General features: G+C 39.3%; 1 protein-coding gene across 7 annotated transcripts in view; it reads left to right on the top strand.

The window, feature by feature from the left end:
* The window catches only part of LOC104586782 (uncharacterized), a 42,505-nt gene extending 32,098 nt beyond the window's left edge, over positions 1-10,407 (top strand). For all 7 annotated transcript variants that reach the window (XM_088904121.1, XM_010244132.3, XM_010244131.3 and 4 more), the window contains 4 exons: positions 575-702; positions 4,624-4,910; positions 5,877-6,123; positions 9,174-10,407. In XM_088904121.1, the coding sequence (XP_088760247.1) occupies positions 575-702; positions 4,624-4,910; positions 5,877-6,123; positions 9,174-10,015 (1,504 nt within the window). In that variant the 3' untranslated portion in view covers positions 10,016-10,407. The remainder of the gene's footprint in view (positions 1-574; positions 703-4,623; positions 4,911-5,876; positions 6,124-9,173) is intronic.
* The last annotated feature ends 2,407 nt before the right edge of the window (positions 10,408-12,814 follow it).

Here is a 12,814-nt window from a genome sequence, read left to right as displayed (position 1 = left end):
TTAAGGAAATATACTTATGGAACCTAGGGAACTACCCTAGGATACATGTTTTTTACTTAAAAAAATTCCATCGCCTAGGTGACTAGTTGACAAGGCACCCCCCCTGTTGCCTAGCCTCGCTTTGGTGCCTTGAAACTATGAAGTAGACCAAGATGGTTTTGTCATGCACACAGAAGACCTTTGACAGTACCCTAGAGAAGTGATCTATTGCAGGTTGAAGGGGTAGGGGTAGCCCAAAAAAGGACATCAGTCAAATTAGTAAGAAATGAAATAATTTAAGTGCTAATAATTTAGCAATGGATATGCATTAAATACAAAATGGGATTCATGTAACCAACCCTATATGGTTGGGATGGGCTTGGATGATGATGACGATTGGATTTTATTTTATTTTTTTTGTTGTGCTTCTTATGTTACCAGGTTTGCTCTGCACTACATATTCTCAAATGTTAGAGATATTGTTTAGTACCTTTGTAACAAATATCCTGCTTTAATTTTGTATTTTCTTCTGCCTGGTATCTGCTGATGATGCTGTTATTCATGTCTTACTCATATTTCTTATTTCTGCTGGCAGTCAACTATTACCACATGCTGCAGATGTTGTCAGACTCCTAACAGAGTATTTCAGGCGATGTGCACTTCCAGCATTAAGAGTCAAAGTTTATTCAATCTTGAGGATTTTGTTGATATCAATGGGCGTTGGTATGAAGTTATTACTTGGAAACAACTTTTATACACTGTGCACGGACACACATTCTTCTAAGTTGCTATTGCAGTGCATAGTAGATATGAATGCTGCAGCATATTTTTCTTTTCCTTAAACTTCCCTTGGAGACGGGCCATTGCTTGATGCAATGGTAAAAATCTCAGGCTACAAGTTGAGAAAGTGGGTTTGAGTCTGAGAGCAGCTACTTTGTGCAAGAAAATGACAAAGGTTAAGTCCAGTCAACCCTAAAACACCCCAGATTGCTGGGACCAACATTTGGTAATGGTTCTTTTTTAAAACTTCTCCTGGGAGTAAAGTAACTGAAATTTGGCTTTATAGATGGAACTATTCATTCAAACCTTGAGATTTAGTCTCCTGTACAGCTGTCACAGTGCATGCAAAGGGGTTGAACCAAGCAATGAATAGGTCCTGGCTGGAAAGTTTTCTAAAGAAAAAACTTTATCTGCTTGTATGTTCTAACCTGACCTAAGTGAGAGACGTCTGCTCCACTGATTTAGAGAAATACACTCCAGGAACCTAGCTTTCCTGTATCCTTTTCTGGACTTTTTTATCTGCTTGCCGTTTCCTTTCTACTTGCCATTTCCTTTCTGTTTATCTATTATTTTGTTTTTATTGTGCTCATAAAGTGGGTCTCGTGGTATTTCTGATTAGTTATTGTTGAAGTTTGACCTGCCATAGAATTCTGTCTTGTTCGTTGACTGTAGAGTAAAGTAGACAGCAAGAAGTAGGAGGGGAAAGAAGAAAAGAGAGAAGAGAGAAAAGAGAGAGGCTGGTTCGAATTAGGGAAAAAAGTTAATCCCTTGATTCGGCCAGACCTATTATTATATTATTGACTTATTGAAAAAGACTTGAGTGCCCTTCTTTAAGTAAGAGGCACTCGAACTAACATAACAGTACACATCAGCATTCTCAACAAGTACAAAGACTGAAATACCCCTTCACTAACACCACTAACACTCCCCCTCAAGCTGGTGAGTATATATCATATAATCCCAGCTTGTTACATATGTAGTCCACTCTCCCCCGACTCAAGCCTTTTGTAAACAAGTCTGCCCACTGGTTTCCCGTACTAACATATGCAGTTTCTATCACCCCATTCAGCACCTTCTCTCTCACAAAATGACAGTCAACTTCGATGTGCTTGGTTCTTTCATGAAACACTGGATTGGAAGAGATATGAACCGCTGCCTGATTGTCACAGTAGAGCTTCATTGGAGTACTGATGTCATATCCTATCTCCTGTAGAAGGTTCCTCAGCCACACTAGTTCACAAGCAGTATGTGCCATGGCCCTATATTCCGCTTCTGCACTGCTTCTTGCCACAACTGTTTGCTTCTTACTTTTCCATGTTACCAGGTTACCCCCCAGAAAGGTGCAATAGCCTGTGGTAGATCGTCTATCAGACATAGAACCTGCCCAATCAGCATCGGTGTATCCTTCTACTACCAGTTTTCCACCACTTCTGTACAGCAAACCACGACCAGGAGCTCCTTTCAGATACCTCACAATCCTTAGCACTGCATTCCAATGTGGGACCAAAGGTTTCTGCATGAACTGACTCACCACACTAACCGCAAATGAAATATCTGGCCGAGTAATGGTTAGATAGTTTAGTTTGCCTACAAGTCGTCGGTATCTGCCAGGCTCTTCAAACACTTCACCTATATCACTGCTCAGCCTCGTATTTGTTTCCATAGGTGTCTCAACCGGTTTAGTACCCAACAATCCTGTTTCTTCCAGTAAATCAAGCACATATTTCCTCTGGCACAAATTAATGCCATGCCTGAGTGTGCAAAGGAAGCTGTGTTCTGCTGCGACTTGGATTGAACAAACCTCTCATACTCATCACGAGGAACACTCACCATCTCCTTGCCTGGACCATCTGAGGGAGTAGAAGGCATCGGGTCAGCTGACCGTTTCTCCCGTGTAGGGCTGAAACTGGTGTCACTAGTCATGGCATGGTTGGCCCACGTCGAGGGAGGACCATGTAAGTCATAGCAGTAGTTAATGGTATGTCCATCCAAACCACAGTGAGTACACTTCCGTGGACCCGAGCCACGTCCTCTACCACGAGCTCCCCCTGAATCTCTGCCTCCAGTACGACCACCACCACGGATGTGTGTAGATCCACCACTACCACTCCTGCCAGGCTGGGTTCCTCGAGTCCCACTTCTGCCACCTCGGCCTCTTGACACTGCAAATGCTGATTTATCGGAGACATTAGAGTCCATAGATCCAATGGAAGCCCTCCGAAGACGAGCAAACACCTCCTCTAAAGATGGAAGAGCAGATCCCCCTAGTATCTGGGCTCGTACTGGTTCATACTCAGACTTCAGCCCCACCAGAAACCGTGTTACATCAAGCTGCTCTCGCTGTTGCTGTTGAACTTTGACATCTGAAGTGAGAGGATGATAGACATTTAACTCATTACGGATATTCCTCACATTGGCATAGTACTCCTCAAGGCTCTGATTTCCCTGTTGCAGATTGAAGTATTCCTGATACAGTTGATATACCCTAGTGGTATTATCCTGACCTGAATACAGTTTCTTGGCATGATCCCACACCTCTTTGGCTGTGTCAAGAAACATGAAGTTCACACTGATTTTGGGTTCCATACTGTTCCACAACCATGTAATGATCTGTGCATCTTCCTGTTCCCAGTCTTCATACTCCTGAGAATTAGCGGGGGGTTTCTCCTCTCTTATATGCTTCACTTTCTTCTTCGCCTTCAGAAAAACCTCTACAGACTTGGCCCAAGGGACATAATTCTCTCCATTCAGTTTAATGGAGGTCATTTGGACATTCAGGTAGTCAGTAGATATCATGACACTAGGTTTACTATCACTGTTATCTGCCATTGCCGAACTCCCTTAATTCTGAGCACTGAATTAGGAGCACTACACACTGCACACTACACACAGACACTTCATCGAAATCTGCACACTGATTTCAACAGCTGAGAACTGCAACACCACAAACCCTACTCACCGAAGTCTGTACACTGATTTCAGCAGTATTAAATGTTGAAAACTACAACACCACAACCCCTACTCACCGAGGTCTACACACTGATTTCAGCGATATCAAAAGCTGAAAACCACACTTGTAACACCACCAACATTAATCCACAACTATAGGAAGCTTCACCATTAAGTAGACACTATTGCCATTCGAATCACACACAAACCAGAATAAACCCTAGCATAAACCCTAGCATACTGCAATCTGAGAACCCATCATGCGAACTGTACTACACCTCTCATGTATTCCATAACAAAAAAAATATATAAAAAAAACTTTACCTCATCGCCTGAAGGCCAACCATACGAAGGGCTGAGACACCACTGCACCACACGTACCAGCCCTAACTAGGGCTTAGAAACCACAGCAACCAATCACCAACGACACAATCGGAGGCATAGAGACCTCCTAGGGAAGAGGGCGATCACTCCTTTTCAGCCCTTTTCCCAGTCTCCAACTCACAACTGAGAACCCCAAGTGAAACCCTAATTCGAATGCGCAGAAGGCAGAATTCTAGCAAGTCTGATTTGGTGAACCTAGCTCTGATACCATGTTGAAGTTTGACCTGCCATAGAATTCTGTCTTGTTCGTTGACTGTAGAGTAAAGTAGACAGCAAGAAGTAGGAGGGGAAAGAAGAAAAGAGAGAAGAGAGAAAAGAGAGAAAGGCTGGTTCGAATTAGGGAAAAAAGTTAATCCCTTGATTCGGCCAGACCTATTATTATATTATTGACTTATTGAAAAAGACTTGAGTGCCCTTCTTTAAGTAAGAGGCACTCGAACTAACATAACAGTACACATCAGCATTCTCAACAAGTACAAAGACTGAAATACCCCTTCACTAACACCACTAACAGTTATGATGGCTCTGCAGGAATGGCTCAATACCTTGCCCAGGAAGTTGTCAGTAATGCTCTTGTTGATCTGGATTCTATTGCTCATGGATGTGGTGAGGCATCTTCTACCCCATGCTCAAAAGCTGCAAGTGAGGGATTGCTTCTGCCAAGTTATAGGAAAAGAAAGCATGGTACTATAACGGGGTTTTCTGAGGAGCAGCAGGGTGGAGTTGGTACAGAAATGGAAGCAGTGAAAGGCAAACCAATAACTCCAATTGCTGTCCAGACAGCTGCATTACAAGCATTGGAGGCTCTTCTTACTGTGGTATGTAGGTTTATGTTTCAAGAAGATTCTGGTGTTAGCCTGTGTATAATTATCCTTCATCTGTTATTTTAGCTAGTAACTTAACCAATATTCCTACATCTGTTGACACATGGAAATGCTTAATTTGCGATTTGCTTGGTCATCTTAAGAATATTTGCAGGTTAAAAATTCAATGAAGTAAATTATTACAAAAATTTGATTTTGCTTGTTGGACAGTGGAAAGATGTAACGATTTATTGCAGTCTATAGGGTTGATTCCATTATCAATTGATCTGGCTGTTGTTGTCGTTAGGATTTGTAACAGAAATCGAAATGGTTGGATTTAAGGGACAGGTACAAAGCATGTCTAAGTATTATATTATGCTTATTTATTACAAGGTTTTCTTGTTAAGGACTCATAGAACATCCTCAATATGTTTTCTGGAAATCTTCGTAAGTTGAAGACCTTCTCAAAATATCAAGTGGATATGAAGAGTCTTCACATGGGTAGAAGGGTGGCAATCTTAAATATATTCTGGGAAGACGGTCAGATGAAACCAGTAAGGGCTGGGCTTGAACTTATTTCTCTAAAGATGTTATCTTCTTGAAGGTGCTGACCATAAGGTGTTTAATTTTGTCTCAGAGTTGGGGAAAATTGATAAAATTTTACTATTCTTTTTATCCAACTAAAGAGGCTAATGATAAAAAAAGGTCACTACCCAATATTGGTCCTGATTATCTGGGGTCTTGGAAGGGGTGGAAGAACTGTTGGGTTTAGCAGATTTGTAATTTCATCTTGCAGATTTGCAGAATTTCTATGTTTATTTAGCCACAGTTAATTTGCTTTTTTATAGTAAAAGAAAAAACTTGGATTCTTATAACTGATTTCAGGAAAGTACTCGTATTATTAGTGGCTCCTTTGCAAATTTATGATTTATCTTGTAGATTTTTTGTATTTTTTGAAAGAAATTAGTTTAACCTTTATAGGGTGGTGCTCTGAGATCCGAGTGTTGGCGACAAAATGTTGATCTTCTTCTAATAACAGTGGCAACAAATGCCAGCAATGGGGGTTGGGCCAATGAAGAGAAAGACATTTTTCTTTTGTCTGATGAACCAACTTCCACTCGGACAGATTTTCAGCTTGCTGCATTACGTGCACTTCTGGCTTCTCTTCTTTCCCCAGCTCGTGTCCGCCCTCCATATTTGTCACAGGGTCTTGAACTCTTTCGCAGAGGTAAACCTTCCATGTAACTCTCTGTCTCTGTCTGTCTCTCTCTCTCTAACAATAGTTCGCTGAAGCATTGATGTTAGTTTTATTTACTCAGTTGGAAACCTGAGTCAACTGCATTCTGACTTATAATCTTTATCCTCCACTGAGATATTAATATTAGCTTCATAGCCTCATTCTAAGTAGATAATTTTTATGTGAATCAATCATTTAAATAAAAACAAGGTTTGGTTAGAGAATGGAGTGGTTGTTGTCTGGGCAACTAGCTAGGGATTTTAGGCCCAACCCACTGAAAGCCTAGTTAGTAGTTATGCAACTAGTAGGACTGCAACTCAGGCTTGATAAGATCGATTTGGGGCTAAATTGAGACAAAATTGAAATGTTCAATCAAATATTCAATCCTAAACTGACCTAACATAGATTGTTAAATGTGGCTTTGGTTGGGATTGAATTTTTGGATGAATCTAGTTGGGCTTGTTATGATATAATTGTATATGAAAGAAAGAGGGATGCTAGGATTTCAGCAATTGGCTGTAAGAAGGGTTTATTGATAAAGAAAGAGGGATGTGATTATTGTATGAGGACGATAACAGAAAAAGGAAGAAACCACATGACTGATGAGTTAAAACTGGAAGAAGCCACACTCATAATTATGTGTATAAAACTGAAATCCTAGCATCTGTCAGAGGTTTGGAAGAAAGTAAAATTTGTTGGGAAAGTAAAGCTTGATACAGCTGTCAAAGGGTTCAGCAGGGAAAGACATAGAATAATAAGAAAATTCAAGAAAAGCGTACCCCATAGGCACTTCACAAACTAAATTCAATTATATGGTAAGAAGGCCCATTTAGAGATCTATCAATGGGTAGGTCAACCCTTAAAATAACAACTAAAGATTCCTCGATGGCATGCACATTGGGCTATGTGGGTAGAAATTAGTGTGTTGCAGGGTCCAAGAAATAAATCATTGGAAGCATCTTTATAAAAGGTTGTTGTTGGACTAAAACCTTGAAGTTGTTTGAACCTTTCTCTTTGGATGATATTCTTAGAGACTGGCATTTGGTGGCATCTTCTTCTTCAGCCAGATTGTTGGTATCCTGGCAATGGTACCCACTTAGTCCTAATGTTGTTGAACTAATCTTTGATAGCTGTAGCTTGGGCAACCCTGGAACATCTTCTACTGGAGCAATTTCTAGACTGTCATTGGTCAATATCATGTGTTTAGGGCTCAGGCCATCAAAATTCCTTTAAAGCTGAACTGCTTGTGGTGGTAAAAGGGCTATGGTTAACAAGATCTCTCAACACATTTTCTTTGATGGGGGGGGGGGACTCGAAATTGGTAGTGCACTGGATAAAATGGCATTATTGTAAAATATTTAAGGAGATAAGGGTGCTGGGCCTGCTGGCAAGAGAAGCAGAAAATTAAATTCTCTTGGGGTTCATAGATCAGCACCTTCAATCTTGATAAAAAAACTAACCTTGATCATAAATTTACCCAGAAAACTCTGATCAGCACCTTCAATCTTGATCACTTAATTTTCTCTGATTCTTCCTGATTACCAAGAACACTCTCCAATCTTTGGACAGCTGCTAAAGACTTCTGGTAACCTCCAAGAATCAGCTGGAGGTATGATCTTTCCAAACTTCCAGGCCTAGATAATTCTCATGTGATCGGCTGAATTAGACCCACATGAGAAACCCTAGATCGAGTGCTTTGATACCAAGTAGTCGAACAAGACTACAACCTGTTTTAAGTGTTGATGAGAAAAACAAACAAAGATAGAAGAGGAGAGAAGAGAAGAGAAGGAGAGAAGAGGAACTCGAAGATAGAATTCTGAAAAAAGAGTGAGTGAACTAGCAATTGCCGCCCCACTCCTTATAATTTATATTCATATCCAATTAAATGTAAAAGGGCGGAATTACCCCTATTGCTTACATGGAAAAATAATAAGACAAATTAATAACATAAGTCTGAAATAACTACTAACTAACAAGCTGAAATAACTAACATAACAACTAACTGTATGGACACAGTGGGGACCACATCAGTGTTATCTACAAATACAATAAATTTTTTGAGAAAACAATCAATACAATAATCAAGTTATGATACCTTGATACATTTCCGTTTGTCATCTGTGTAGTCCTCAGCAATGGTGCTTGGGGTTTTTAAGCAACACCCTATGCAACCTTGCATTGATTAAATTTACGGCTCACAGTTTCCTTGCATTGACATGTTCCTAGTGCCTACCCGTCAACACTCCCCCCCCCCCCCACCAATGTTTATAGTCATGTCACACAATATAACAAAAGTGCATCTATCCATTTGAAGCTCACTCGTACAATATATATCACTCTCTCTAGTGAGTTTGCTTTATATATTCAATCCTTTTTGAATTGCCTACATTTCATTCTATTTGGCAACTGTCATTCTTAGAATTGATGAAAAAATCCATTCTTGCAACTTTTATTTTTATGGTCATAATTGTGTATATACAAAGAGAAAAAACAGGTCTTGGCTTATCAAAAATATACTTGCTAATCAGGCTTGCAGTGGGAAGGTTAGAATTGAAGTGGGACTTCCTGGCATAAGTTTTCTAACAAATAAAATTTGGCAGGCATCAGCTTTTCTTGTTTATTAGTTTCGAGTTTGTCATGAACTCTTCAAAGATCAGGCTGCTGGTCTTGAAATGGTGAAATCCCTAGTGCTTGAGAAGTTTTCTCCATAAGTTGCTTTTGACATCTAGGGGGTGTACGCCAATGTGAATGGTTTTGTTTTATAAAACAAAACAACTGCCATGTGATCGATGATGTAATCATCAGTATTAAAGTTTCAAAATCTCCAACTACACACAAACACACACCAAAACGAGAGAGAACTACTGTTGCAATTGCATACAAAATTGAAATTGACCGAGGAAAAATTACTCTTGAAGCAGGCATCAAGCTAGTCTTGTTTTAAAAATAGAGAACTACTGTTGCAATTACTCTCTTTTTAATCATGCTGCATATTCCGTTGTCCTTATTTTAAATTGTTGTCTTGGATAAACCATTATCAGGTAAGCAAGAAACAGGAACAAAGGTAGCTGAATTCTGTGCTCATGCTCTTTTGGCCTTAGAAGTGCTAATGCATCCTCGGGCTCTTCCACTGGTGAACTTTCCATCAGGAGATCATCCTGACTTTGGTCAAGGGTTTAACTGCAAATTTCCAAAAAATATATTCTCTAGTGGTCTGAAAAACAATAGCCCATTTCCAAGAGGTATACTGGGAAAGGATGAAATTGAACCTGAATCTAATGATGATGAACTATATAGCAGCTGGCTGGGGAATGACGAAGAAACTGAGGCTTCAGCAAGTATACCAGATAAGCATTTGGAAAGTAGGCAAGAACTTTCTGAAAAAGATGGTCGGCTGTCCACTGAAGATCATCAGGCAGAAAAGCACCCTTCTGATCTTCCAGCTGGTGCTCAATTTCCCAAGGAAGGTGATAGAGGGGCTACAGATGCTGCCCACATGGAAACAGGAGGAATTAAGGATTCAATCATGGCTCAATCAGAGAGAGTGCAGGAAATTATTCCTAATAATGATGTTCGGTTACAGGATAAAGATGTCATGGTTCCTACTGGTGATTTGACAGCAAATGTAGTAGAACCCAACAAAGGTAAAATAGAGAGCAGCGGGTCGGATTCTTCAAAAGCTACCCCTGCTTTATCCAGTGAGATAAATAACAAAGTTCTCATGGCGGCAGCTGATGCTAATGCCTTGCCTTCAGATCAAGGGAGTCTTCTTACTACTTCGATAGTCATTGAGAAAGGAAAGAAGCTTGTGTTGGAGTACAATTCTGATGCATCAAAGGATTCCTTCCCGGATATTGTTGATGGAGAGCCAGATTCTGATTAGCGTTTGAATGGAAGTTTTGATATTTCAAACATTCTTTTTAGGGGAGAAGAATGCGATACTGATATGTCGAGGGGGAAAATATTCTCACATAAGACTGGAACTTTTTTGTTAATGCATGTATTTTTTCTGTACTAAGCATTTTTTTTCTTAATTTGTTTACCCATGCCCTCGTTCCTGGGCGTGGAATGTGGAAATTCCTCACCAAGGAAACGGATTCAAGCTCAGAATGTAAATTATTAGCAATTAAAGAGTTTGCTGGTCTAAAAAAGCCTTTGTGCTGCAAAGCTGCATAAGCTTCAGGGTTTGTTCGTTTGTTTTGAAGTCTGACATATGAAAGTGTAATAATTACATTAAGAGGTATATTGGTATTGGTGAATTTTTTTTCCTCTAAACTCTGAATGCAGAGAATAATGTTATGAATTCTGAAAACTGTTAAATATCCATTTTGATCCCATATATAAGAGTTTGTTTGTCTTTTTGGGGGTATGAGTTAAGAGGAAACTCATAAACTGATTAAACTGATTAAAGACTGATTAAACTGTTAAATACCAATTTTCTCTTAATGTTTAAAGATTCCTCTTAAGAGATATGAGTTAAGAGGAAACGACCAGACCCTCAGTTTCTGGCAGTGATGATCATAAACTGATTAAAGACTTTTTTATCCCTTGAGACTGTCCATGGAAACTGTATATAGTTAAAAAAGAGAAGGTATCTTGTTTGATTGCACGTTGAGGTTCATTGTAACACCGTTGCCTCCACAAATCAACATGATAATGTAAACATTTTTGTCGTAATCATTTGAACAGGAGAATGTAAGACAATATCCTCTACCAATTGGAACATGCTGGGTAAAGGAAAATTCATATCAGTCAATTACAACACATTGTTGGTCACGTTCATCCAGCCACACATTGGGAACATCTCTTGTATAGCAGATCCGGCCTTGGTCAAAGGGCATAGCTTTTTATACAAGAGCTTCCCAATTTTAAGCTCTTCCCTTGCTTTAGGGACAATGCCACTACTTTTTGGAGTGTTTGCTAATCAAAATCTAGCTTGTAAATAAGTTACTAGGGATTCTTATCCAATGTTATCTCAAGACTCCTTTTTTAGGTAATGAAAAAGAACTCAAACCACAATGTTTTCGAATGTTATCCAATGTTTTTAAACTGCTATTGGTCCAAATGGTCAGGACCATTTGGCCTAGGAACTGTTCCGGCAATTGATTCCGTTTTACCCCAAACCTGAATGGCTGAATCGTCGATCAGTTTGCACCCATTTAACGGTTTTTTGGCTGCTTTTTATTTTAATTATTATTTTTTTTGTCAAAATGGGCTCTGTTCAAACTGGACAGTCAAACCATTGACCGAGAACCCGGTGGCTAGAACGGTTCTAGTTCCAGGTCTATTTTAAGAACAATATTGCCTTGCCAGATGGTTTTGTTTTGTTTTTGGAACTCACAGCTAGAACACTTCACATTGGAGAACACCCCTTTTAACTGTTCTCTTTCTGGGCATTCACAATTTCACATGATTCTTGTTTTGCTTATGATTATAAATCTCTCTTTCTCTCCCTCTCACACGCATAGATATTTATTCCCTTAATATTAGTGTTCCTTTTTTTCATTTTTAATTTTCTTTTCAATACATTACTGTAGCATTGATCATTATCAAAATATCAGTTGGTATTGGCCGATACTCGTCTGTAATTGAACGAACAAACATACAGAGATGCCAGATATTACTGATTGGACAACCATCTACCAGCGAATTCGAGTATTCTATAAATGAAATTTGGTTAAATATGTTTATAGTGGTAAGAAGCTAATGGTGTATGTTGCATTAATCCATTACCAGGAAAATGAAGTGTGTTATATTAACCATCTTATGGTCGTAGCAAAAACTAATTTGACCTGTTCAGGAGGATGTTGGTAGATTTGGAAAGTTAGGCAAACTGGCAAAGAGGATAAAAAAGAAAAAAAAGGCAGAGATCATAAACTTCTGATACAGAGCTAGGACAGTCGCTTTGGAGACAACTGGTTAGGTGAATCTGACCTCACGATTATTTAGTACTTCTAACTTGTTCTTGCTCGGCTTAGCATCACATTCTCCATGTAGGATGTTAATCAATGCAAGCTTTGGCGCTCTTGTGAATCTTACTTTTTAGAGTCACTCTTATCAGATCTACGTCTAGCAAGCAGGTAACAGTCATACATTAAAAAAAAAACGGCAAGACCAAAACAATATTTTAATATAGGACACGGGAATTAAGGTCAAGTGAATAATTATAATTTTCATCCACATGGTGAAGATCTAATTTTGCTAATTATTCCCTTGCGATATATGTGGGAGTGAAAGCATTGCAACTAGCAGAAATTTGGCATGAGAGAGAGAGAGAGAGCAGAACTGAACTAATAGGAACTATCCATCCAGCATGGTTAGATGATCCACGTTCCAGGCGTTCAAATGGGATTAGAACCCAGTGAGGAATTCATCAAAATTATCTGATAATCCAACTTGAGAAAAAGGCATGCAAGGTCTGTGGATGCAATGCATATTCATTTAGGGTAGTTGATAAACTGACATGAAAGCATCGTGCACTAATAAGAGTACAAAATAATTGAAGCAACTAAACCACTAATGAGCTCAAAAATTGGGCTAAAGAGTTGCTGCATAAAATGAATGTACAGAAGTTAGGCTCCCTTGCATGAACATATAGAGACGAGAATTATGGCCTTAGTTAAATTAAGTCAAATGGGGGCTCTACCACATAAGCATATAGAAGGTCTTGGAGTAACCTTGA

This window comes from Nelumbo nucifera, chromosome 4 (assembly GCF_055504915.1).
Source record: "Nelumbo nucifera cultivar China Antique chromosome 4, China Antique-T2T, whole genome shotgun sequence".
In the NCBI taxonomy this organism is placed as follows: Eukaryota; Viridiplantae; Streptophyta; class Magnoliopsida; order Proteales; family Nelumbonaceae; genus Nelumbo; species Nelumbo nucifera.
Note: the sequence above shows the minus strand (reverse complement) of the source record. Positions and strands in the feature narration are given on the sequence as shown.